This window comes from Hoplias malabaricus, chromosome 14 (genome assembly GCF_029633855.1).
Source record: "Hoplias malabaricus isolate fHopMal1 chromosome 14, fHopMal1.hap1, whole genome shotgun sequence".
Lineage (NCBI taxonomy): Eukaryota > Metazoa > Chordata > Actinopteri > Characiformes > Erythrinidae > Hoplias > Hoplias malabaricus.
The window spans coordinates 40,059,841-40,087,452 of record NC_089813.1 but is presented as its reverse complement, the minus strand read 5'-3'; the positions used below and the strand labels follow the sequence as shown (position 1 = coordinate 40,087,452).

Genomic DNA, 27,612 nt, shown 5'->3' with positions numbered 1-27,612 from the left:
AGCGACGTCGTCCACGGAGGCAGGGGAACCTGCAGCGACGTCGTCCACGCTGAGAGGAGCGGCTGGCTGCGCCGCTTTCACGAAGAGGGGAGCGGCTGGCTGCGCCGCTTTCACGAAGAGGGGAGCGGCTGGTTGCGCCGCTTTCACGAAGAGGGGAGCGGCTGGCTGCGCCGCTTTCACGAAGAGAGGAGCGGCTGGCTGCGCCGCGTTCACGAAGAGAGGAGCGGCTGGCTGCGCCGCGTTCACGAAGAGAGGAGCGGCTGGCTGCGCCGCGTTCACGAAGAGAGGAGCGGCTGGCTGCGCCGCGTTCACGCAGAGAGGAGCGGCTGGAGGTGCCGCGCTCTCGAGGACAGGAGTTTGTGCTGCTCGCCGGGCTCGCGCTGGAGCTGTAAAGGGTTTAGGGGGTTTCACAGGCGCATCCTTTAAATCCCTCAGAGGTGCGCCCCTGTTAGCCCCAACGCCGTCGTCCTGACGTTGGAGACTAACAGCCCCTACCCTTAACCCCCCCCCCAAAAATTTCCCCGGACCTAAGGGGGTAATCCACCGTCGAAGGGGTGACTCCAGCATGCTTCTTCCGCCGACTTCTCCGACTCCCGCCGGCGCAACTACTCGATTCACGAGTCGACTCCTCCGGTTTAGGAATCGGAATAGCGCCAGGCAGGAGCTGGAGCCGGCAACTACCGCTGTAGCAGTCCTTCTGTCCATAATTCGGCTCCTCTGAAGTCCTAGAGGCTACCATTGCACGAATTATGGACGCTTGGACTTCTCCTAGCCTCCGAAGGTAACTGTCTGTGCTAGCTGCGTCCTGGTGGTCGTTCATTCTGTTAGGGGCGCGGGGTGCGGACTGAAGGAGGGCGGACGCAAACGCTTAGAACACAGACTTTAATTACAAGAACTTCACGAAACAAACACTAACAAACTAGGGGGCATGAAGCGGGCATGAAACGAGCACGAGAAACGAGGCAAACAACACGGAGAAGAATACAAAGAACAAAGCGAATATCACGAAGAACAACTAACATAGCAAACCATACGAAGACCAATGCTATAATCTGAAGAACAGTACAAAGAATAACAAGGGAGCAATGCACACGAAACAACGAACAGAGAACACGAAACCAGGAACCGAGAACATGGGACAAGTAACTAGGAACAATGAACGACAAGAGGAAGTGAGACGAGAGGGCTTAAGTAACACAACAAACGAGAAACACCTGAAGACAATAACAAGGGTGACGTAAAAGAGGCGGAGACGAAGGTAATAAACAAAACAAAGCCATGTGCGGAGAACGAAAACAAACCTGACGAGACGTGAGTGTGACATTTAGGGGATGAGTGGAAGATAATAGTTGGTTTCCATATGCACAGACAGTTGCTGTGAACATTGGAGTTTACAACAGGGTCCTTCCCAAATTGCATCAAATGGTTGTGATCGGGGATTCACTTGTGCATAGCCTGTGTATCTCCCACACATTCGAGTATTGCGCTAAGTCAGCTAATGGTTCCATACTGTGAGACATTTACACAGTCTATTGTAAAGTTGTTAAGCTTCTATTTGCAGAAAGGGGCTGCAAAAAGGACAGATAAACTGAAGAAAATGTGCTGAGAAGGTCAATCACTTAAATCGTGTGATCAATTTTTGGCAAATATGAGAAATATGAGGCCAGCTTGCCTGTTGACAGAGATGCCACTCTAAGAGAATGGCTGCATTTACAGCAGTCAGGGAAACTTTTGGCAGCCTCCTCTGTGCATGACATGGTCAACATAGTGAAGATGAGCAATCCAGATATTTACTCCAGCATTCACAAAGTCGTTCTGTTGTCCCTTACACTGCCCTTGAGCAGTGGGGCATGTGACAGGGAATATCTCCATATGATAAAAAATAAGTACAGATCCTGCCTGTCAGACTTGTGAATCTCATCGCTGATGCACATCCACTTGTCTAAGATTACAACAGAGACATTTGACCCAAAGGCAGCTGGTGATCTATGGATGATCACAGCTCATCGTAGGCTCAATCAGGGAGAAAGAAGTCAGCCCTCATCATCCACCATGTTTAAAAGGGAGGAAGAGGGTGATGAGAGCAGTCAGGAGGGTAGTGATGAGGAGTGCCTGTAGTATTTTCATGCATTGTAAAAGGTGAGCACCAAGCAACATCTTCAGGTTTTCCTTTGAGAACTAGACCAAAAATGTTATGTGCACCCGTGTGTGTGTGTGTGTGTGTGTATAGTTTTGACTAAATGAACACTCACCATAAGTCTTTTTCCATTCTCCCGTTTGTATTGCTGAACTGCTGTCTCCAGGGCGTTACAAAATTCTGAGTATCCTCCCGGGCGGAGGTAACTCCCTTCCTTCACCTTCTCCTCCAGAGGACCAAACACTTGAGAGATAACATTCTTGCTCAGCTTACGAGATTCCTCCATATTCTGTTCAACCAACTTCCCGTACTCATGCTCCAGCTGTGTCTGAACACCAAGAAATAAGAGGATTACAGCTTGTTCTCCTTCCTGCATCAGTCATCTCTGATTTTTAAATTTAGATAAAACATCCCATTTACCGTGGATATGAAAAGTCTAACCACCACTGTTTAAATGCCAGAATTTTCTGACAAAAACATAAGGATAAACATATAATTTCAAAACTGAAATTATTTAAAATCTGAAATTATTCTTCTTGGTCTTCTTGGTTTTATATCACATAAACCTGGCATTGACTATAGTACCTGTAGCTCCTTCTGGTATTTCTGGTCCAGGTCGTTGAAGGAGTCTCTGATGAAGACACTGATGGCCTCCTTCTCTACGACTGAATGGATGTCAGAAAGCTCCTGCTGAGTCTCTGTGGGGAACTTGACTTTTTTGATCATCTCACTGCGGTAAAAGTCTACAGCTTCAGTTACTGCTCGACTGTTCTGGATCCGAGACAAAGACTCAACAGCGTTGTCCAGAGATGGAACCTGACCACTGCTGATCGCCTCCACGTACGTCTGAGCCAGAGTGGCCAACACTGAAACACAGTTCAAATGCATTAACTTGATTGTTGCAAATGCATTAATGTGTGAGTAGCTGATGATTTATTTACAGGAACAGCTGAAGTATTATTGTAAACAACATTCTCCTGTCTCCTATGGTCGACATGAAGAGGAAACTGAGAAGACAAGGGAACATGGACTGTTGAGCAGCTGAGGTCTGGTATCGAGGGAAAACAGGCAAAATTTCCACTCACAAACCTGCTGCAATTAGTCTCCTCAGTTACCAAACAATTAAATGGTGTCAATAAGTTAAAGTTGGGCGGCACGGTGGCGCAGCAGGTAGTGTCGCAGTCACACAGCTCCAGGGACCTAGAGGTTGTGGGGTCGATTCCCGCTCCGGGTGACTGTCTGTGAGGAGTTGGTGTGTTCTCCCCGTGTCCATGTGGGTTTCCTCCGGGTGCTCCGGTTTCCTCCCACAGTCCAAAAACACACGTTGGTAGGTGGAATGGCGACTCAAAAAGTACCCGTAGGTGTGAGTGTGTTAGTGAATGTGTGTGTTTGTCTGTGTTGCCCTGTGAAGGACTGGCGCCCCCTCCAGGGTGTATTCCCGCCTTGCGCCCAATGATTCCAGGTAGGCTCTGGACACCCGCGACCCTGAATTGGATAAGCGGTTTCAGATAATGAATGAATGAATGAATGAATAAATTAAAGGTGATGGAGTTAAGTGGAAAACTCACCTCTGTCCAAAATTTTCATTCATTAGATTCTAAATGTGTTAAGACATTGAATGATCACTAGATTACACAATGTCCATTTCATCAGTTCCGTTTACCTTATAGAAACACTTTGTATATGGTTTGGGTTACTCTATCACTGAGAATGAGCCTGCTCTGTGGGGGTCCTGACCATTAAAACACAGGGTGAAAGAGTGCAAACAATATATGCAGGAAAATAGATTCAAGATTCAAGGGGCTTTATTGTGATGTCAACTATATACAGAGTATACAGTGAGATGAAATAACGTTCCTCCAGGGCCATGGTGCAACACAAAACGTAGAGTGCAGGTGGACTACAATGTATAACTATAGAACGTCTATATGTAAGTGAAACTGATAAAATGGACAATAAGTGTAGACACAAAACAGTTTTTAGAGACAACACTGGTAATTTGAGCTTTTGTTGAACAAAGCTTCAGGAAAATTAACACAACACAGATTCATGTTTTTACCCCAGTTTACAGAGTGTCTGACATTTTGGGAAATGTGGTTATAGATTATCATGGCTATTATTTCAAAATGATCATTAATTTAACTCCTGTTCACGGAAGCTAACACTAGCTAGTGATAAAGCGAGTCTAATTACAGAACAACAGTCTAAATAAGTGTATTATTCAGGCCAATTACAAAAACAATTACCTGGTAGTCGTAAAAACTAAATCGCCGTCTCTTCAAATCTCTCCGGCACTGAAATATGTTTTCCCTCTTTCCTTCCAGCTTTGTCCAGTCTTTTCTAATGTGACATCTTCTTTAAATGTTTATTTATTGAAATAAAACTTGGACCAGTTTCTGTGTTTAGTTTTATATTAATTATCTTTGTGGAAATGTCTTCATCGTTTCTGCTCTGGTTCTGTTAATCCACCAGAGATGTCCTTTGTTCTAAGTATACTATATGTCCAATATATTGTAGAAAACACATTGATTTCGGTTACTCAAAGGTTCACCCACTGCCCATACATCTTGTGTCAATCTAGTGTGGCTGCACATGAGCACAATCCCAAGAGTCCATCTTAGACATAGATAGGATTTGTCCATGGATCAGTGGAACTGTGATCTTGCGAGTGCTCTGAGATGAGTTGGAGTGGTGTAGATGATGCTGAAATGTGGGAGAGAATAGGACCACATATTTCTGATACAGCAAAATTACTTATAAATGTTGGTCACTCAAAAATGCACTCCATAAGTTGTTGGAAAGTTCCAGGAGCATTGCACAACATTAACGCCACCCAAATTATATAGTTTTGCAAAAAGCTCTTTCAAACCTACCCTTTTCCATCATGTCTACTTTGTTGTTGTCATTGGCTAAATCAAGAGTGCAGAACCATTTTGTCTCATTCAAGGAATCCAAAGACTCCTCAATAAGTAGAAGAAAATATGCAACCTTTCTCTTGATGGCATTCAGTCACAGATAATCAACACATTGGCATAGACCCATCCTTCTTTACAATGACCAAGGGGAAGAGTAAAAGCTGCAATTTCCCCTTGTTTCCTTGTTTTTAAAGGAGCAATCTGTAATATTGACACCAAGAATTTAAAATCTGAATTTTAATACAGTTTCAAAACTGTGGAGAGAGCTGTCTGCCTCCAGCCCCTCCTCCTCAGACATAAAGCTCGACCAGGTTGCCAGTTTGAGGAAAACTGAACAAACTAGCAAGAGATGAGTTTAAGAAATTGGGCCTTAATCACTAAAAAGAATGTGCCATAATCAGCATATTTACACAGAAATGTGTTCAAGGTTTCACTTATACATCTGCCTACACAAAAAATTGAACATGCGGCCTTTACTGTCCAAATCTACCTTAAATATTTCAACTAGACATGGCTGGTGTTACTTATTGATTTTCCCTTCCACCATAAATGTCGTTTGGGAGGCAGATCTTATCCACATTTTTTGTTGTCACACATTTTGTTCCACCTTACATGTGTCTGTTTACGAGTTTTATTGGCATTATTCACCAGCTTCTTGAATTCTCTGTTCCACCTTAAGAGCTGAATCTAGCACTATACATTTACATGTATGCATTTGGCAGACGCTTTTATCCAAAGCGACTTACAAAAGAGGATCTAACATTCGAACTACAGCACAAATTATACAAAATACCTTACATTAAGTGCAATATGCCAGGAAGTAATAAGTGCATTAAAGAAAGACATTCAGTGCAAAAGATACTCTCGGAAGAGCTGGGTTTTCAATGATTTCTTGAATGCGGAGAGGGTTTCTGTTGCTCTGATAGTGCTTGGAAGCTCGTTCCACCAGCGTGGTACCAGAGATGAGAATAGCCTCAACTGACCTGTACGGGGGGTTGGTCGTGTTAGTTGGCGCTCCTTTGAGGAACGGAGAGGGCGGGCGCTAACGTATGGTTTTAAGAGTCTATTGAGGCAGATGGGAGCAGAACCAGTGAATACTCTGAAGGCCATCATTAGTGATTTGAATTTGATGCGAGCAGCTAAGGGTAGCCAATGCAGCTCAACTAATAGGGGCGTGACATGTGCTCTTTTTGGTTGGTTGAAGACCAGGCGTGCTGCCGCATTCTGGATCATCTGTAGTGGTCTCACAGCACAGGCCGGAAGACCTGTCAGGAGGGCGTTGCAATAGTCCAGACGGGACATTACTAACGTCTGAACAAGGAGCTGTGTTGCATGTTGAGTTAGGTATGGCCTAATCTTCCTAATGTTGAATAGGGAGAAGCGGCACGATCGAGCTACAGCGGTAACGTGATCTGCGAAGGTCAGCTGGTCATCAACCATGACACCTAGGTTTCTTACAACCTTGGTGGGAGCCACTGATAGGGACTCTAGCTTGATGCTGATGTTGTGGAGAATAGCTTGCTTGGCTGGGAGGACCAGTAGTTCAGTTTTGGATAAATTGAGTTGGAGGTGATGTTCCTTCATCCATGTAGATATGTCAGAGAGACAGTCAGAGATTCGAGTTGCCACTGAAGTGTCTCCTGGAGGAAAGGATAAATAGAGCTGTGTGTCATCTGCATAGCAGTGATAGGAGAAGCCGTGCGAATGTATGATTGGGCCTAGAAAGGTGGTGTACAAGGCAAACAGGAGTGGTCCCAGCACTGAGCCTTGGGGCACATCTGTGAGGTGGTGTCGCGCTGATGTTTGTCCAAGCCATGACACACTGAAGGATCGTCCAGTGAGATAAGACTCAAACCAGGAGAGTGCATTGTTCTTCAAGCCCATGTCAGTGAGTTTGTTTAGTAAGATGTGGTGGTTGACCGTATCAAATGCTGCTGATAGGTCGAGCAGAATGAGAACTGAGGATTGACCTGTTGCTTTGGCATCTTTAAGAGCTTCCATTACTGACGGAAGTGCAGTTTCCGTCGAGTTGCCGCTCTTGAAGCCGGATTGGTTCAAGTCAAGAAGGTTATGTTGGGAGAGGAATTTTGTTGCCTGCTTAAAGACAGCTCTTTCAATGATTTTAGACGGGAAGGGGAGGAGAGAGACTGGTCGGTAGTTCTCTACTATAGAAGGAGCAATAAAAAACTATAGCTTTTCAACCATCTTGAATCCACTGTTATTAACTGTTCCATTTTATCCATTTAAATCGGTTGGGGAGGAAAGATGGCACCGGTGTGTTCCATGGAAGCACGTCGCCTCTCAGCCATATCCGATATGGCCACGGTGATTATTTACCTAACTTTTTCTATTTTTGCACCTACTGCCTTATTTGCTCTCTCTTATTGCCGGGAAACACTTCTATCAATATGGTCTACAATGATGGAGTAAATTCCCCAAATAAAGTAGCCTAAAATTATCTTAAATGTCCCATACCTGTGTCATGCTTTTGCCCTATTTTCCTGCTCTGTCTTTTTGTCTTCTGAATTCCCTTGTCTGCCTTGTGCTAAAAGAGCACATGGCTCTGCTTGTTTTGTTCTAGTCTCATTCCTTGTCTCTGCCTTAGCCCCGTGCTCTCATTATTGTTCCCACCTGTGTCTCTTTAGTAATCCGGCCCCTTTGTTATGTTCCCAGGTGTTCTTTGTCTCTGGTCATGGGTGTACATATTCCCCCTTGTTCTCAGTGCTCCTTTGTCTAGTCTTGTGTGTAAATGTGAGTTCATGTATGTTTTATATTTGTTTATGCCTACATCAGTTCATGGATATTTTTTATTTGATTCTGTTTAGTTTCTGCTTCAGTAGATTCTAGTTTGAGTTTCCTGTCCTGCTTGTGTTTTTGGTTTGGTTCATGTTACCTGTTTATTCTTTGTTTGGTTTTATTTGCGAAAATAAGTTGCTTGCACATACATGTTCATCCTCGTCCTCCCTTCAACCATGACAACCCACACTCTGGACAGGGTGTCAGTCCCTAACAGGGCATCACACATTCACATCTATGGACATCTTTGAGTTCCCAATCCACCTACAAATGTGTGTTTGAACTGTGGGAGTAAACCATTCAGAGGAAACGCACACAGATACAGAGAGAGTACACCATGCAGGGCTCAAACCCACAACTCCTGGGGCGGGAGACCCTGAAGATGTGCAACTGTGAAACTACATATTGCACAACTGTGCCACCCTAACCACTGCTCCAGACACTCCTATTTCCTCACAATGGGTGAAAGCTTCCATCCATCTATCCAAAGGAAACCCACACAGACACAGAAAGAGTACACCATGCTCCTCACAGCCAGTCACCCGGAGCAGGGCTCAAAACCACATACCCTGGGGCTGGAAACCCTGAAGCTGTGTGACTGTGACACTACGTATTGCACAACTGTGCCACCCTAACCACTGCTCCAGACTCAGTGGGAGAAACCTACATTAGCCTACCTACAGTACACTCCTCACAGTCAGTCACCCGGAGGAAACCCACACAGACACAGGAAGAACACACCACACCCCTCACAGACAGTCACCCAGAGGAAACCCACACAGACACAGGAAGAACACACCACACCCCTCACAGACAGTCACCCGGAGGAAACCCACGCAGACACAGAGAGAACACACCACACTCCTCACAGACAGTCACCTGGAGGAAAGCCACACAGACACAGGGAGAACACACCTCACTCCTCACAGACAGTCACCCGAAGGAAACCCACACAGACACAGGTAGAACACACCACACTCCTCACAGACAGTCACCCGAAGGAAACCCACACAGACACAGGTAGAACACACCACACCCCTCACAGACAGTCACCTGGAGGAAACCCACACAGACACAGGGAGAACACACCACACCCCTCACAGTCACCCGGAGGAAACCCACGCAGACACAGGGAGAACACACCACACTCCTCACAGACAGTCACCCGGAGGAAACCCACGCAGACACAGGGAGAACACACCACACTCCTCACAGACAGTCACCCGGAGGAAACCCACCCAGACACAGGGAGAACACACCCCTCCCTCACAGACAGTCTCCCAGAGCAGAGCTTTCAGTATAAGTTTGTAGTGTTAAACATTGACAACTGTAGGAACAAAACCTTGTATCCAAAACTACACACTTGGAGGACAAGTAAATTAATACATGTATAAATGTTTGATTTTAATTTGTAAATTAGCAAAAAGTCTGCAACAATTTGATATATATATTTCACCTGTATTTGATGGATACTTCATATTTGTATTTTTCCTGGAGATGATACATATATATTTAACATATATTGGATGTGTATTTTAAGTGCTTTTGATTCATGTACTCACTTCTTCCGGTGAGCATCATGCCTCCCCTCATGGTTTTGGGTGCAGCACTGCTGTAGACGTATGAACAAAATTCTTTCGCCTCCTTTACAAAATCCTCTTCCAGGTCATCATCGGTCAGCGTCTCCATTTTCTTCATCATCTTAGAAGTTGCAGGACGCTCAAACACAAAACACTTACGAACAGCGAAGAAATTTCGCAAACTGCTCCTCGTCTTGTATTTTTCATCATTTGGGTTTTCTCCTTTTAATTAAATAAGGGGAAAAAAAACAATTATTATCATGTTTAATGGCATTTCAAGATCTTTCACTGATCTCTCATTAAGTGAAAAGGTAAAGTTATATCTGCAGTGGTAGACCATTTTGATTGTTTGCAGCATTTTTTCTTAATATCATTAAAAATTAGCACCTGATTTACTGAGATCAGTTCCCTTTCAAGTAAATATCATATAGAAATTCTTAATGCACAAGGTCTTAGATACAGAAATATTAAATAATTTTGCTTGATTTAAGACTGTTTAATTTGTCAGGACATCATTATTGCTCTGATCATAGATATTCTCCTGAAAATCACCAGGAGAACAGTTTCAGACAAATGTGGACACAGTATGAAGACAGGTGGTAATGAGTACTTGTGTGAAACTGTGGAGCTCTGACTTTAGGTCAGCACTGTTATTGTCTCAGCACTCAGCCCAGCATGAGACACCACTGAGACCTCCACTCAAACTCCAGAGGAGACACAGGGTCATTCCTGGACGCTTTCTTTCAGGATAAACATCTGAGCAGCAGAAGACACAAGCTACAGGCTCCACTGTTGAGTAGCTGAAGGTATGAGTAATTGCCCAGGGGTAAAGCCAGGAGGGAGCTGGAGCAGGACTGAACCATTCCCAGTGAGTAATTGTACAGTCCAGGTCCAAGGCCTTGCTCCCAAAGTGCAAAACAGGGAAAAAACAGGAACCTTGGGGAAGCATGGCCAAAACAGGTGGGGCCCCTGAAAAGGAGGATAGTCCACATGGCAAAGAGGGAGCAGGAAAAAAAAACAGTCTTTGTGCCTGCCCTGAAATGGGGAAGAAAAAAGTGCCAAATCCTAGAAACCAGGAGCAGACTGAACCACAGAACCAGGTGCAGGAGGGGGTCTGTCCACAAGGGCCAGAGCAGGAAGCAAAGGTAAAATTATATGTTGAGCCAGGGGCCAGTGGGCTAAAGTGAGAAGCTGCATAAGGGGTTGTCACTAGACGAGCTGAAAAAGAGCCTGGCACAGGAGCAGCAGCTGTGTCTAATACTGGAGGAAAGCCTGCACAGGGAGTTGGTGCAGGGGAAGCATCTCCATGAGGAAACAATGCAGTAGAAGCAGTCTCTGCAGCAGTGTAGCGAAAGATGTATTAAGGGCAGCATTACATAAGATTAGACACTATACTAATCCCTTATGTCACCATTTCTGTGAGATCATTGGCTGGTTACAAAGTAGAAATCTGATTATTGATTAGTGCATGTTAACCTGGAGATTTCCCAGGATTGGATTACCCAAAAACATGTAAATGTGTGGATTGAATTCTGGACAAAATCAGATTTTATGCATTTATTTAATTATGAGTCTACATAGAGATAGATAGATAGATAGATAGATAGATAGATAGATAGATAGATAGATAGATAGATAATTTGGCCAAGGTTTTACATATATATATATATATATATATATATAATATTCATTTATATATTTAAATAGTTACCTGATTTGAGTCTGAGAGCGTTCTCAAGGTATTCATCTGCTGTGATGGGTTTTCCATCTAGTTCAAGGTCCAGAGTGAAGTCTCTCACCGTCCAAACGAAGGAGGGAAAGACTCTCATTAACTCTGTCGATGTGTTGTACGTTTCCTGATTGTCTTTGTGGCATGAGCTCACTTTAATGTGCTCGGTCAGCTTCGTCACATAGCTGTGTAAAAACTTTATTCAGGAAAAAAATCTTTGCATTTTGATTAAAAAGAAGACATGCAAAGCCATGAAGATGGAAGCCAAGAAGAAGCTGTGTTGTTATGTTGCAGTGTTGCATGATAGTAAGTCTCCTACTGAACTTCAGTACAATTATAAACCAATCACAAGTCACTGGGAAGAGAGTCACCAGCGCTGTCTTCCTAGACCAAAGTGTTGTGTGTGTGTGTGTGTGTGTGTGTGTGTGTGTGTGTGTTTAAGGTCACTATAGATTCTCCAGTGTTTGTGTGTGTGTGTATGTGTGTGTGTGTGTGTATGTATATGTGTGTGTGTGTGTGTGTGTGTGTGTGTGTGTGTGTGTTTAATGTCACTATAGATTCTCCACTGTGTGTGTGTGTGTGTGTGTGTGTGTGTGTGTGTGACTAAGGATACTGTAGTTTCTCCAGTGCTGTGTTATCAATCGTTCCTAAGCTGTTGTAGACCAGAGTGCTGCTGAGGAGAACAGCCATACAGAAGATCCAGACATCATGTTTCTCATCTCCCTAAAAACACACAACACATATGTCATCAGTAGGTCACAATTAGTATTTTATTTAATTCACTGACAATCTGGATGTTTGTTACTCTTCAGAAACAAGACGTACTGTACAACTCTGCTATACGGTTTGCCGTAAATAATCCCTTTAAAACACATCACTGATCCCTTTACTCCTCTGTAAATTGGCAGTTGTTACACACACACTTCTCTATCGACTGGTACACGCTCATTTACAAAACCCTTCTTGGTCTGTCTCCTTATTTGTTTCACTTGTTGCAGTTTTCGTCTTCACCTTTAACACTTGTGCTGCCCGTCTGATCACACTGAAAGTCCCTAAAACACATACAGTCTTTGGTCTTCATTTCATTTAGATGCAACCAAACACTGGAACTCACTGCAAAAACTATTAAATATAAATGTATCCTTTGGCCTGTAAAATTACTGTTGCAAACATTTAAAATGATAAAAGCAGCTGTTGTGAGACTGATGTACACTGATGCCATTTTAGTTTTGTTGTTGTCTTAGTGTTTGGTTTTGTAAGTGTTCTCTGTTGTCTTTCTTGTCACTTTCTTGACATTTTGTATAGTTTCTAAGTCTCTGTGTATTTTCAGGAGGCTCTTATTTTGCCAAGCTGACACTGTAAATAAGAAGCTCTTCTAGAAAGGTTAAATATACAAATTGTCTTTGAATTGTTAATGATATTATTATTATTAATAATACTACTACTAATAATAATAATAATAATAATAATAACTTTTTATATATAAATGCAGCACAAAAAGTCTTCACAGAGTTCACTAGAGATGAATGATTAATTAGGAGACTAAGATTCAACCAGGGGGTGTGGGGTTATTGCCTCATAGCAGCGAATTTCTTTGACTAGGTACAGATTAAGCAAAGCCACAAGGAACTGCTGCGTTTAGAAAATCAAAATGTTGAATATACAGCTACGGGTAGAAAAACAAAACTGAGTTATGAAGGTATCTGTAAAGTCCTTAGTCATAACATCAGGAAAGAACAGTTCAGTTCAGTCTGCCCCTAAATACTGCAGACTTTAATGCATGAACATTTTAACTGGCTTTTTCAGTAGCTTCCTTTACCTTTATCAATAATCAGCGTTCCTCTGCTACATAACGCTGTTCCAGCTAGTGCCTCAGTGGCTTTTTAATTTGGCTAATTACAGATTGTAACAGACATCAATCAAAGTTTCTTGTGTCTTTTTTCTTGAAATGACATCATTGTCAGGAAACTCATCTTTCTGAAATCAAAAGAAGAAATGCGGAGGCCGGGGGACCACTATACACTAAATATTTTTAGACTGTAGTCAATCAGATAAAACATTTTTGTTGTCAGACATTTATTAAGCCAACTGCCATCAGGACGTTCAGTGCCTGTCAGTAGCCTTTTTGAAAAATGACAAAGCAGAATCTGTTGAAATCTGTTTTGCAAATACTGTATTAGCCGTGGGTGGCACGGTGGCGCAGCAGGTTAGTGTCGCAGTCACACAGCTCCAAGGACCTGGAAGTTGTGGGTTCAATTCCCACTCCAGGTGACTGACAGTGAGGAGTTGGTGTGTTCTCCCCGTGTCCCCGTGGGTTTCCTCCGGGTGCTCCGGTTTCCTCCCACAGTCCAAAAACACACGTTGGTAGGTGGATTGGTGACCCAAAAAGTGTCCGCAGGTGTGAGTGAATGTGTGTTGCTCTGTGAAGGACTGGTGCCCCCTTCAGGGTGTATTCCTGCCTTGCGCCCAATGATTTCAGGTAGTCTCTGGACCCACCGCGACCCTGAACTGGATAAGGGTTGCAGACAATGAATGAATGAATGAACAAATTCATCTGTGGTGTGTTGAGTCTGTTCTTGTGTTCTCATGTTCTAGTCTGTTCTTGTCTGTGCTTGTGTTCTCATGTTCTTGTCTGTGCTTGTGTTCTCATGTTCTTGTCTGTGCTTGTGTTCTCGTGTTCTTGTCTGTGCTTGTGTTCTCGTGTTCTTGTCTATGCTTGTGTTCTCATGTTCTTGTCTATGCTTGTGTTCTCATGTTCTTGTCTGTGCTTGTGTTCTCGTGTTCTTGTCTGTGCTTGTGTTCTTGTCTGTGCTTGTGTTCTCGTCTGTGCTTGTGTTCTTGTGTTCTTGTCTGTGCTTGTGTTCTCGTGTTCTTGTCTGTGCTTGAGTTCTCATGTTCTTGTCTGTGCTTGTGTTCTCGTGTTCTCGTCTGTGCTTGTGTTCTCGTGTTCTTGTCTGTGCAATTTTCTCATGTTCTTGTCTGTGCTTGTGTTCTCGTGTTCTTGTCTGTGCATTTTTTTCTCATGTTCTTGTCTGTGCTTGTGTTCTCATGTTCTTGTCTGTGCTTGTGTTCTCGTGTTCTCGTCTGTGCTTGTGTTCTCGTGTTCTTGTCTTTGCTTGTGTTCTCGTGTTCTTGTCTGTGCTTGTGTTCTCGTGTTCTCGTCTGTTCTTGTGTTCTCGTGTTCTTGTCTGTGCTTGTGTTCTCATGTTCTTGTCTGTGCTTGTGTTCTCGTGTTCTTGTCTGTTCTTGTGTTCTTGTCTGTGCTTGTGTTCTCATGTTCTTGACTGTGCTTGTGTTCTCATGTTGTTGTCTGTGCTTGTGTTCTCATGTTCTTGTCTGTTCTTGTGTTCTTGTCTGTGCTTGTGTTCTCATGTTCTTGTCTGTGCTTGTGTTCTCATGTTGTTGTCTGTGCTTGTGTTCTCATGTTGTTGTCTGTGCTTGTGTTCTCGTGTTCTTGTCTGTTCTCGTGTTCTAGTCTGTGCTTGTGTTCTCATGTTCTTGTCTGTGCTTGTGTTCTCATGTTCTTGTCTGTGCTTGTGTTCTCATGTTCTTGTCTGTGCTTTTGTTCTCATGTTCTTGTCTGCATTTGTGTTCTCGTGTTCTTGTCTGTGCTCGTGTTCTTGTGTTCTAGTCAGTGCTCGTGTTCTCGTGTTCTTGTCTGTGCTTGTGTTCTCATGTTCTTGACTGTGCTTGTGTTCTCGTGTTCTTGTCTGTGCTTGTGTTCTCGTGTTCTCGTCTGTGCTTGTGTTCTCGTGCTCTTGTCTGTGCTTGTGTTCTCGTGTTCTTGTCTGTGCATTTTTTTCTCATGTTCTTGTCTGTGCTTGTGTTCTCGTGTTCTTGTCTGTGCATTTTTTTCTCATGTTCTTGTCTGTGCTTGTGTTCTCATGTTCTTGTCTGTGCTTGAGTTCTCGTGTTCTTGTCTGTGCTTGTGTTCTCGTGTTCTCGTCTGTGCTTGTGTTCTCGTGTTCTCGTCTGTGCTTGTGTTCTCGTGTTCTTGTCTGTGCTTGTGTTCTCGTGTTCTTGTCTGTGCTTGTGTTCTCGTGTTCTCGTCTGTTCTTGTGTTCTCGTGTTCTTGACTGTGCTTGTGTTCTCATGTTCTTGTCTGTGCTTGTGTTCTCGTGTTCTTGTCTGTTCTTGTGTTCTTGTCTGTGCTTGTGTTCTCATGTTCTTGACTGTGCTTGTGTTCTCATGTTGTTGTCTGTGCTTGTGTTCTCATGTTCTTGTCTGTTCTTGTGTTCTTGTCTGTGCTTGTGTTCTCATGTTCTTGTCTGTGCTTGTGTTCTCATGTTCTTGTCTGTGCTTGTGTTCTCGTGTTCTCGTCTGTGCTTGTGTTCTCGTGCTCTTGTCTGTGCTTGTGTTCTCGTGTTCTTGTCTGTGCATTTTTTTCTCATGTTCTTGTCTGTGCTTGTGTTCTCGTGTTCTTGTCTGTGCATTTTTTTCTCATGTTCTTGTCTGTGCATTTTTTTCTCATGTTCTTGTCTGTGCTTGTGTTCTCATGTTCTTGTCTGTGCTTGAGTTCTCGTGTTCTTGTCTGTGCTTGTGTTCTCGTGTTCTCGTCTGTGCTTGTGTTCTCGTGTTCTCGTCTGTGCTTGTGTTCTCGTGTTCTTGTCTGTGCTTGTGTTCTCGTGTTCTTGTCTGTGCTTGTGTTCTCGTGTTCTCGTCTGTTCTTGTGTTCTCGTGTTCTTGACTGTGCTTGTGTTCTCATGTTCTTGTCTGTGCTTGTGTTCTCGTGTTCTTGTCTGTTCTTGTGTTCTTGTCTGTGCTTGTGTTCTCATGTTCTTGACTGTGCTTGTGTTCTCATGTTGTTGTCTGTGCTTGTGTTCTCATGTTCTTGTCTGTTCTTGTGTTCTTGTCTGTGCTTGTGTTCTCATGTTCTTGTCTGTGCTTGTGTTCTCATGTTCTTGTCTGTGCTTGTGTTCTCGTGTTCTTGTCTGTTCTTGTGTTCTAGTCTGTGCTTGTGTTCTCATGTTCTTGTCTGTGCTTGTGTTCTCATGTTCTTGTCTGTGCTTGTGTTCTCATGTTCTTGTCTGTGCTTTTGTTCTCATGTTCTTGTCTGCACTTGTGTTCTCGTGTTCTTGTCTGTGCTCGTGTTCTTGTGTTCTAGTCAGTGCTCGTGTTCTCGTGTTCTTGTCTGTGCTTGTGTTCTCATGTTCTTGACTGTGCTTGTGTTCTCGTGTTCTTGTCTGTGCTTGTGTTCTCGTGTTCTTGTCTGTGCTTGTGTTCTCGTGTTCTTGTCTGTGCTTTTGTTCTCATGTTCTTGTCTGTGCTTGTGTTCTCATGTTCTTGTCTGTGCTTGTGTTCTCATGTTCTTGTCTGTGCTTGTGTTCTCGTGTTCTCGTCTGTGCTTGTGTTCTCGTGTTCTCGTCTGTGCTTGTGTTCTCGTGTTCTCGTCTGTGCTTGTGTTCTCGTGTTCTCGTCTGTGCTTGTGTTCTCGTGTTCTTGTCTGTGCTTGTGTTCTCGTGTTCTTGTCTGTGCTTGTGTTCTCGTGTTCTCGTCTGTTCTTGTGTTCTCGTGTTCTTGTCTGTGCTTGTGTTCTCATGTGCTTGTCTGTGCTTGTGTTCTCGTGTTCTTGTCTGTTCTTGTGTTCTTGTCTGTGCTTGTGTTCTCATGTTCTTGACTGTGCTTGTGTTCTCATGTTCTTGTCTGTGCTTGTGTTCTCATGTTCTTGTCTGTTCTTGTGTTCTTGTCTGTGCTTGTGTTCTCATGTTCTTGTCTGTGCTTGTGTTCTCATGTTGTTGTCTGTGCTTGTGTTCTCGTGTTCTTGTCTGTTCTTGTGTTCTAGTCTGTGCTTGTGTTCTCATGTTCTTGTCTGTGCTTGTGTTCTCATGTTCTTGTCTGTGCTTTTGTTCTCATGTTCTTGTCTGCACTTGTGTTCTCGTGTTCTTGTCTGTGCTCGTGTTCTTGTGTTCTAGTCAGTGCTCGTGTTCTCGTGTTCTTGTCTGTGCTTGTGTTCTCATGTTCTTGACTGTGCTTGTGTTCTCGTGTTCTTGTCTGTGCTTGTGTTCTCGTGTTCTTGTCTGTGCTTGTGTTCTCGTGTTCTTGTCTGTGCTTGTGTTCTCGTGTTCTAGTCTGTGCTTGTGTTCTCATGTTCTTGTCTGTGCTCGTGTTCTCGTGTTCTTGTCTATGCTTGTGTTCTCATGTTCTTGACTGTGCTTGTGTTCTCATGTTCTTGTCTGCACTTGTGTTCTCGTGTTCTTGTCTGTTCTTGTGTTCTTGTCTGTGCTTGTGTTCTTGTGTTCTAGTCTGTGCTCGTGTTCTCGTTCGGGTTTGACTCCAGCTCCGGGTGACTGTCTGTGAGGAGTGTGGTGTGTTCTCCCTGTGTCTGCCTGGGTTTCCTCCGTGTGCTCCGCTTTCCTCCCACACCCCAAAAACACACATTGGTAGGTGGATTGGTGACTCAAAAGTGTCCATAGGTGTGAGGGTGTGAGTGAATGTGTGTGTGTGTGTGTGTGTGTGTGTGTTGTGCCAGTGAAAAACTGGCGCCCCCTCCAAAGTGTATTCCTCCCTTGTGTCCAATGATTCCAGAATAAGTGGTTACAGATAATGAATGAATAAATGAATGAATGAATACTCATCATTAAGTGTATCCAGTGTTTTCCCCTGGGAAATCTCTCTTCAGGATACGTTCATTTATCGCCATAAACTACATAACTACATAAACTTAACTTGCGGTTAAGACAGAATCAGCAGTACCTTAATTTGTTTTTGGTTGCTAAGGTGTTTTGTGCAATGGTTTAATAAACTTTAATGGATTCCTTAAATGGGCGGCACGGTGGCGCAGCAGGTAGTGTCGCAGTCACACAGCTCCAGGGGCCTGGAGGTTGTGGGTTCGATTCCCGCTCCGGGTGACTGTCTGTGAGGAGTTGGTGTGTTCTCCCCGTGTCCGCGTGGGTTTCCTCCGGGTGCTCCGGTTTCCTCCCACAGTCCAAAAACACACGTTGCAGGTGGATTGGCGACTCGAAAGTGTCCGTAGGTGTGAGTGAATGTGTGTGTGTCTGTGTTGCCCTGTGAAGGACTGGCGCCCCCTCCAGGGTGTATTCCCGCCTTGCGCCCAATGATTCCAGGTAGGCTCTGGACCCCCCGCGACCCTAAATTGGATAAGCGGTTACAGATAATGGATGGATGGATGGATTCCTTAAATGGTAAGACAAAGATAAGGACAAAATCGTACATAAGTACATAAGTGAACATTCTAAGGAAACCTTAAGGAAAATACTTTTTTGTGAAACCGCAATATTATTTTAAGGAAACCTTAATTTGGACTTTAAGAAAAATCTTAACTTAAGGTGCTTTGTGCAAATTGCCCTGGAGATTTAGGCTGTAGTGGCTGAAAACAGCCTTCCCAATCTTCAGCTGAGTTTTGGGGACTTATGGCAACCCACACCATGGTGAAAATAAGCATTTTTTTTTTATAATAAATAGTAATAATCATTGAAATACTTCCATTTTTGGGTTTTAAAAGATTGCATTCCCCCTTTATACGTCTCACAGTGGTTGGCTCCACTGCCTATAACAGCAGTTCCCAGGTCCACATTTTTAAGCAATTATTTAGTTTAAGCAGTGTTGGTCACAATTTTTGTAGTCACAGGTTGTGTTTTTTTTTTGTTTTGTTTTGTTTCTTAAGTTATTTAAGCTGCTCACTGATCTTGTCTCTCTCCAATAAACCTGTTTAATAAAGAGAAACTGCCAGTTTGTCCCTTTGTTTAAGATGGTTTTCCATTAAAAATCTGTTAGATGAGATCACACCACTATGTCCTATTTAAAGGCACTGCTTGGTGTCACTGGTTGAACATACTACAGCAGCCCCCCCTCAGGGATTGCTCTTGAGAAATGTTATTAATTATTGTCCCCCCAACATTGAAATGAAATATATACCCCTGGACCCACCACTGGCAAGGTCCAGACTAAGAGTACAGTGTAAATATAAATGTGTATTCATTATGATTAAGAATCTTACCACAGATAAGGAAAGGGTTTCTAATTCTTAATCTTTGGAATATTGTCACATTTCAGTTTTAACTTTTTTCTAACACATTCATTTTCTGAGTTGCCCTAAAGGCACAACAAACAAACTGCTCTGTAATTCCTAAATTAAACAAGTGTATGCTCCATAGAGTATGATCCGTTGTGTGTGGGTGTGGGTACATTTACAATAGGTTTAGTAAAGTATATTTGATGTCTCCAGGCCTGTGTGGGTCAGTGTTATGGCTGTTTAATAACAGGAAGAAAAAATAACTGGAGGAAAACTGAATGATGTTTTACATATTTTTTAAATACTTTTTAGGATTTCTGTCCCCACCTTGTCCACATCCCCCAGTCCTTCAGTGTCCAGCAGCACCAGAGTGTGGTCTTTTTTCTGAGGGTGAGGCACACACCACATCCAGATTCCTTTAGTCTTGGACTCGATGGTGCTGCCCAGAGCAAAACCTGACAATGAGAATAAAGTAAATAATAATATTAATTAATTAGACACTTCATCCTGATCAGGGTCACAGTAGGTCCAGGGCACAAGGCAGGACCACACTCTGGAGAGAGCACTCACCCACTCATACACTTACACCTGTGGACCATTACACACATTCACCCAGTCACTCACACACTCACACCTGTGGAAACTTTTGAACAGCCACTCCACCTACCAACCAGCATGTGTTTTTGGATTGTGGAAGTCTGCTGTTTAATCCCTTTACTCCACCCACAGCCAGTTTTAATGTCAGTTCTGGAGATTAAACCAGTGACCCTTCAGTCAGTTAAGCAACACTGGAATCACGACTAGACTCGTGGATGTTTAGAGAAGACAAACATTGAGTTATCTTTACATGCAAAGCATTGTCACATTTAGTAAAAGCAGTAGAAAAATATAAAGGAACGCCCCTTTTACCCACAGTAAATCAGGGGGGTGGATCTTTGTCTCGTAGCTGTGTTGCTGCCACTGCGCCTTTTAGGGTCAGTTATGTAATGAATTCCATTTAATACCAGAATATTCCAGGCCAAATACCTGGTTCCCTCTGTCAGAGGATGAAACTGGGCTGACCATTTGGTCATTGGTCAAATCAGATGTGAAAGTCAACAAAGACATGGTTTCAACTTCAAATCTGGGGATTGCAGTGGATCTTGGACAGAGATGAAAATCTGGACTCAGACGAATAATCTGAATGAGTTGAGAATATTCTGTAGGAAAAAGTGGTCAAGATCCCTCCATAAGTGTCTTCCAACTCTGTTACAAACTACAGACAGAGGCTGAGTGATACTGTTCTCACCACGGGATCCTATACCAAATACTAAAACTTGGGTACCAATAGTTTTGAAATCTGTTATTCATGGTCAATTTGTGTCATTTGTTCATTCATTCATTGTCTGTAACCCCTATCCGGTTCAGGGAGGCGTTGGGTCCAGAGCCCACCTGGAATCACTGGGCACAACGTGGGAACACACCCTGGAGGGGGCGCCAGTCTTTCGCAGGGCTACACACACTCACAAATTCACTCACATACTCACACCTACTGACACTTTTGAGTCTCCAATTCACCTACCGACGTGTGTTTTTGGAGCGAGGGAGGAAACCGGAGAACCTGGAGGAAACTCATGCAGACACAGGGAGAACACACCACACTCCTCACAGACAGTCACCCGGAGGAAACCCACACAGACACAGGCAGAACACACCACACTCCTCACAGACAGTCACCCGGAGGAAACCAACACAGACACAGGGAGAACACACCACACTCCTCACAGACAGTCACCCGGAGGAAACCCATACAGAAACAGGGAGAACACACCACACTCCTCACAGACAGTCACCCGGAGGAAACCCATACAGAAACAGGGAGAACACACCACCCTCCTCAAAGGCAGTCACCCGGAGGAAACCCACGCGGACACAGGGACAACACAGCAAAGGCACTGTTCCTGAGGTCCATGCAAAATTGTATAGACATGTCAGCCAAGAGACTATTGAGGGCCTTCAGTAACTCCAGGTGAATCTCATCCACTCCAGGGACATTTCCATTGTGTAGCTTTTTATCCACCTCAATCACCTTAGAATTAGCTTAATATTAATATCACATCATAATAGCATTCAGTACTATTAATAATTCACCATGACCTCTCACCTCTCTGTTTTCTTGCCAGTCGGTTCATGAGGTAGGACTTTCCAGTTCGATACAGACCCACCACTGCCACCACCACCACAGGCTGAGTGATCTGATCCAGGATCTTCATCGCTTCTTCACACACCACCAGCCCTCCATCTTTCGTGTTATTGATGAGACAAATCGGGGTGGACATTTCAGCGCAAGTGCCTTCAGATGCCATTGTGTCTGGAAAACAAAATATTCCTAAATACACAGGGAGTGTAGCACAGCAGCTAAAACCTCTAATTTCAGCACGGCAGGTTCATTCCAAGTTTGGGTGAGCACACTACATCAATAATGGCTCTTTTCCATGAACCTTAACTTGAACCTGTTCGCATGAATCTTATACAGGAATATAAATGGTTTTATAAAACACACTTTTGTGCAGAAGCTGTTATTTTATAACATACGCAGTGCTCTACATAGGGTTTAGGGAGATGTTTGTTATGCAGCCAACAAGAAACTCGGTTTGTTTTTTGGATTTGCCTTTTGTACTTGTTTATCTCACTGTAATGATTTTCAGATTTGCAATAATTCTGGTTTTGACCTTGCTCCAAATCTTGTGTTAATTTACATTGTTAATTGTTAAACACTGTTAAATAAACCAGTAACTGATTCTCATCCTCGGTTTGGAGTGATTAATGACATCTACAGATCCGTAAACCATGTTATATGAATGAATTGCAGTCACTGCTGAATCTAACTAAACGTTGCAAATTATTTTGTTAATTCATAACGGTTCTAAGAACTGAAACAAGTGATTACTTACAGCCTCGAATATGCACAACAGTTAAAATAAAAAGTCTGTCTTTCTTCTTGTTCAGTTTTAGTCTGAGAAACTTGAGGTTTACTTATTTTAGCTCAGACTGAATCCATGCAGGGCAGCATCGTGGTGCAGTCACTTAGCCCCTAGGACCTGGAGGTTGTGGGTTTGAGTCCCACTCCAGGTGACTGTCTGTGAGGAGGGTGGTGTGTTCTCTCTGTGTCTGCGTGGGTTTCCTCCGGGTGACTGTCTGTGAGGAGTGTAGTGTGTTCTCCCTGTGTCTGCGTGGGTTTCCTTCAGGTGACTTTCTGTGAGGAGTGTGGTGTGTTCTCCCTGTGTCTGCGTGGGTTTCCTCCGGGTGACTGTCTGCGAGGAGTGTGGTGTGTTCTCCCTGTGTCTGTGTGGGTTTCCTCCGGGTGACTGACTGTGAGGTGTATGGTGTGTTCTCTCTGTGTCTGCGTGGGTTTTCACCAGGTGACTGTCTGTGAGGGGTGTGGTGTGTTCTCCCTGTGTCTGCGTGGGTTTCCTCCGGCTGATTGTCTGTGAGGAGTGTGGTGTGTTCTCTCTGTGTCTGCGTGGGTTTCCTCTTGGTGACTTTCTGTGAGGTGTATGGTGTGTTCTCTCTGTGTCTGCGTGGGTTTTCACCAGGTGACTGTCTGTGAGGGGTGTGGTGTGTTCTCCCTGTGTCTGCGTGGGTTTCCTCCGGCTGATTGTCTGTGAGGAGTGTGGTGTGTTCTCCCTGTGTCTGTGTGGGTTTCCTCCAGGTGACTTTCTGTGAGGTGTGTGGTGTGTTCTTTCTATGTCTGCGTGGGTTTCCTCCGGGTGACTGTCTGTGAGGAGTGTGGTGTGTTCTCCCTGTGTCTGTGTGGGTTTCCTCTGGGTGACTGACTGTGAGGTGTATGGTTTGTTCTCTCTGTGTCTGCGTGGGTTTCCTTCAGGTGACTTTCTGTGAGGAGTGTGGTGCGTTCTCCCTGTTTCTGCGTGGGTTTCCTCCAGGTGACTGTCTGTGAGGAGTGTGGTGTGTTCTCCCTGTGTCTGCGTGGGTTTCCGCTGGGTGCTGCTGTTTCCTCCCACGTTCCAAAACCACACGTTGGTAGGTGGATTGGAGACTCAAAAGTGTCTGTAGGAGTGACTGAATGTGTGAGGGTCTGTTACTCTGGTGTGGAGCAGGGCGATTTATTCAGACATTTTACGATTTTATTCACACATAAACCAAAAAAAATAGCAGATTTTTATAATGTCGTGGAGTAAGAAGTAAGATATTTGACTTTGAAATGTAAAAATAAAAGTCAAAATTAAAATAAAAATTCTCCCAAAATGGAAATAGTTCAGTAAAGTACAGATACACAAAAAACTGCTGAAGTACAGTAACGAATTCCATTAATTTCATTACTGTCCACCACTGGATCCAAGGCAGAGATGTTAAGGGGACACTTATATTAAACAAGCTCATTAAATCGCCTTTAAGAACATTATTACATAAACTCAAACATACACAAATTCAGTAATATAAAACTATGGATGGTCACACAAATATTAAATACATTTAAAAATTTAAAAATCAGATGATCTATAGGATGGAGTCCTACATATAAAAATGTAATGTAATTACTTTATTTAATTAAAACTCATTTGAAAAAAAGCGATATTTGTAAAAATAATTTAGAAAGGAGTTATGTATAGTTTGATGTATAGTTAAATCTTACCGTATGTTGTTTGTACAGGTCTCTGTCTGTTGGACTGGAGAGAGAACGCTCTTCTCTTTATAAGCAAGTCTGGTGTGAATAAGAGTCTCTGTCAGTGCAGAGGGTCTACAGCGAATAATGTCCCTGCAGTGAAGAGGAAGACGATGCAGAGCATGTGGATGGGAGGAGCATTGCAGCAGGGGGTGGAAAAGTACCTAATGATCTAAAGCAAGTGAAACTGAAAGAGAGTTGAGTGAATAAAACTGAAACTGAGCTTTTATAAGGTGAAGAACTGGAGGAGATAGGATCTAAATCAAGTGATAAAGTAAAGTAAATGTTTTTTTTTTTCTCATTCAGTTTTTCTGAATGAAAAGTGATTTTCTAGCTTCATAATTACATTAAATCCTTAAAAGTACTATAGTTTATCACAGCAAAGCATTTAGTACCAATCTCCTGAGCTGTGAAAGAAACGAAACCATGTGACCTTACGTATCCCTGGAGATGGACTGGAGATAGCTGAGAGTATGTTACTGATGTGCGGTGCTTTCCGGCGTAGGCCTTGTAGCATTCCAGCAGCGGCTGTTCCTCTTCTCCCTTTTGGCCAGAGACACAGCGACCACTCCGTTGGAGCTGGTGGTGTTCTGAAGGTCTCTGTGGGGATTCTCCATCATCACTGATCAGCCTCCTGGTGAGAGACACGTCCATGCAGATCTCTCCTGGGTTTTTAGTCAGAAGATCATTCTGAGGGAGCATGTGGCCTTCTTCTCCGTTGCTGATCCTGAAGCTCTCGTGTGGCATTGAGATTTGCTGGAATTAAACTGTAGCTTTTCTTAAACTATAGTTTTCTACTAGAAATAAAAATAAAACTTCTGGTTGGAAGTTCTGGGTTTGTTCTGTCTGGACCCTGCTTGAGGAGCCCAATACTGTTCAAGAGAGAGCCATAAGTGTCACGCCTACATCTCAGGACTCAAATTCCCAGAATGCACCTGTCAGTCACATGACTACCCGCCGGTCTCCCTCGCCAGAATTCTAATTACACACACCTGGTTGTCTCCCTATTTATACCCCTTTCAGTGAACTGTTCCCTGCCAAGTATTGCTTTGGTTCACCCATGCATACAACGTGTTTTCTGGTAATCTGTCTGATGGTTTCTTGTTGCCTACTTCCTGCCTGTGTTCCCGGATTACGTCTCCTGCCTTGTCCCTTTTGGTACTGTTTGTATTCTTTGGTTTTTGAACTCTGCCTGTTTTTGACTACGGTTTTTGCCCATCCCATGAGGTACTGTTTGCTCCTGTTTTTGAACTTTGCCTGCCTTGTGATTACTCTTTTGGATAACGACATTAAAAGAACTATTTACTGTGTTCCGCGACTGTCAGCTTTCTGTTCTGTCCTGACAGAATACTCGGCCACCATGCAGACAGCGGACACAGATGCCGTTAGAATGGCTATAACTAGTCAGGGCCAGATGCTAGGTCAACACCAGCAAATGTTGGCTAGTGTTACTCAATCTGTTGACTCTCTTGCTCAACAACAACAGAGTCAACAGCTCCAACTGAAACAAGTGTTGGAGAGTGTGAACGCCCTTATAGCCCGTATTCCTGCTCCTAGCCCTACCCTCAGTCCTCCTACAGCGTCTGTCAGTACGAATTCTCGTTATCCTGTCAGTAAACCGGAGATTTTTGAAGGTAATCCGGCTAAATGTAGCGGATTTTTATTGCAATGTTCCATATTTTTTTGAGAATTCTCCTCCTAGTAACGATCTAGCAAAGATCGCTTTTTTGGTCTCCCGTTTGTCTGGTAAAGCACTTGAGTGGGCCACCGCTATTTGGGACAATATCGTCAATAACACATATCCCGAATTTGTCACCACTTTCCGTGAAGTATTTGACCATGCTACTGAGGGACGTTCTTGTGGTGAGATTCTTCTCACACTTAAGCAAGGAGCTCGAACTGCAGCCGCTTATGCGTTAGAGTTTCGGACTATTGCTGCCGGGAGTGGTTGGAATGAACCTGCACTCATTAATGTCTTTCGGAATGGTCTCAATCCAGAGATACTCACAGAACTGGCTTGTCGAGATGATGGATTAACATTGGATCAGTTAATTTCTTTATCCATCCGTCTAGACCAACTCCTGCAGAAACAGCCTCGGACACCGTGTAAAAGACAAGACGTTGTCAAGCGTCAATCCGTTCCTGGTTTTCCTTTCCACCCGGTACAAAGTCAAGCTCCCTGTCCTAGTCTTCCTTCGGATCCTATGCAATGCGATACTATGTGGCTTTCTCAAGAGGAACGCCTTCGTCGTCTCCACGGTGGACTATGTTTATACTGTGGAGGATCTGATCATGTTCGTCGTGATTGTACAAGCTGTCCTCCGCGAGTCCGGACTCAAAACCTGGAGAGGACTTCACATGCTAACTTGGTGAGTGTACCCACAAAAGGGTTAATATCAAAATCCTTTCTCTTACCTGTCAAAGTATACTGCCAAGGAACTTCTCTTGTCGTTCCAGCGTTAATAGATTCTGGAGCCGAAGGAAACTTCATTCAACAGTCCCTCGTTACCCGGCTGGAAATCAAGACGAAACAGTTGTGCAAACAGATCCAAGTCCGAGCTTTTGATGGCCTTCCCATTGGAGGAGATTCTATCTCACAAGAGACAGTTCCTGTTTGGTTCCGAACCAGTTTCCTGCATCACGAGTGGCTATCATTCCTGGTGTTACCCAAGGCGGATTTTCAGATTATTACCATGGTTAGAAACTCATAACCCAGTTATCTCATGGAGCCAACGCGAAATCACGTCCTGGTCTTCCTTCTGTCAAACAAACTGTTTAGCCCTTAAACACATTTCTATCCATTCCACTTCCGTGGAGAGTCCAGAGTCAACTATGTCAGTAAAAATTCCTCCTGTATATTCCCAATACTTAGAAGTCTTCAGTAAAACTACTGAACTACTAAACTACCCCCACATAGGCCATATGACTGTGCGATAGAACTTGTAGAAGGTGCTACCTTACCTAAATCACGTATTTATCCTTTGAATTTGGAAGAGGAGAGAGTCATGGAGGAGTATGTCGAAGAAGCTCTAACACAGGGGTTTATACGTCCATCAAAGTCTCCGATAGCTTCAGGGTTCTTTTTTGTCAAGAAGAAGGATGGTGGATTAAGACCTTGTATAGACTATCGTGCCCTGAACGACATAACTAAAAAATTTGTATACCCCCTACCCCTTATTCTGGTCGCATTAGAGCAACTTAGAGGCGCTACAATTTTCTCTAAGTTAGACCTTCGTAGTGCCTACAATCTTGTTCGAATTAAGGAGGGTGACGAGTGGAAAACTGCTTTTAATACTACCAAGGGTCATTATGAGTATTTAGTGATGAGCTATGGGCTGGCAAACGCTCCGTCAGTGTTCCAGGATTTATTAATGACATTTTCAGGGATACGTTAGGAAGATTTGTAATCGCATACATTGATGACATTTTGATTTACTCCCCAGATGTCAAAACACACATAAAACAGGTCAGTCAGGTGCTTCAGCGTTTAAAGGAGAATAACCTTTATGTCAAGGGAGAAAAATGTGAATTCCACCAACAAACCATTTCATTTTTGGGATATGTTATCAGTGTGTCTGGTATAGTCATGGACGACCAGAAAGTTGAGGCGGTTGTGAACTGGCCAGTCCCAACTAACGTTAAAGAGCTTCAATGCTTTTTAGGATTTGCGAATTTCTACAGACGATTTATTAGGAACTTTAGTTCTATTGCAGCCCCACTTACTGCCTTACTGAAGGGTAGTCCCCATCGTTTGTGTTGGTCTGCTCAGGCCCAAGGTGCTTTTGAACGTCTCAAGACAGCTTTCACTACTGCTCCCATA

The 27,612-nt window shown here is 43.7% G+C and overlaps 1 protein-coding gene across 2 annotated transcripts in view; it reads right to left on the bottom strand.

The window, feature by feature from the left end:
• The window catches only part of LOC136665932 (guanylate-binding protein 1-like), a 29,110-nt gene extending 5,260 nt beyond the window's left edge, over positions 1-23,850 (bottom strand). The window contains exons 1-8 of one of the 2 annotated variants that reach the window (XM_066643811.1): positions 23,763-23,850; positions 21,273-21,479; positions 19,457-19,584; positions 11,771-11,880; positions 11,140-11,342; positions 9,411-9,650; positions 2,723-3,003; positions 2,253-2,465 (exon numbers count right to left, since the gene is read on the bottom strand). In XM_066643811.1, coding sequence (XP_066499908.1) covers positions 2,253-2,465; positions 2,723-3,003; positions 9,411-9,650; positions 11,140-11,342; positions 11,771-11,880; positions 19,457-19,584; positions 21,273-21,474 — 1,377 coding nt within the window. In that variant the 5' untranslated portion in view covers positions 21,475-21,479; positions 23,763-23,850. The remainder of the gene's footprint in view (positions 1-2,252; positions 2,466-2,722; positions 3,004-9,410; positions 9,651-11,139; positions 11,343-11,770; positions 11,881-19,456; positions 19,585-21,272; positions 21,480-23,762) is intronic. The other variant, XM_066643812.1, reaches the window with a different exon arrangement.
• Between the last annotated feature and the right edge of the window lie 3,762 nt (positions 23,851-27,612).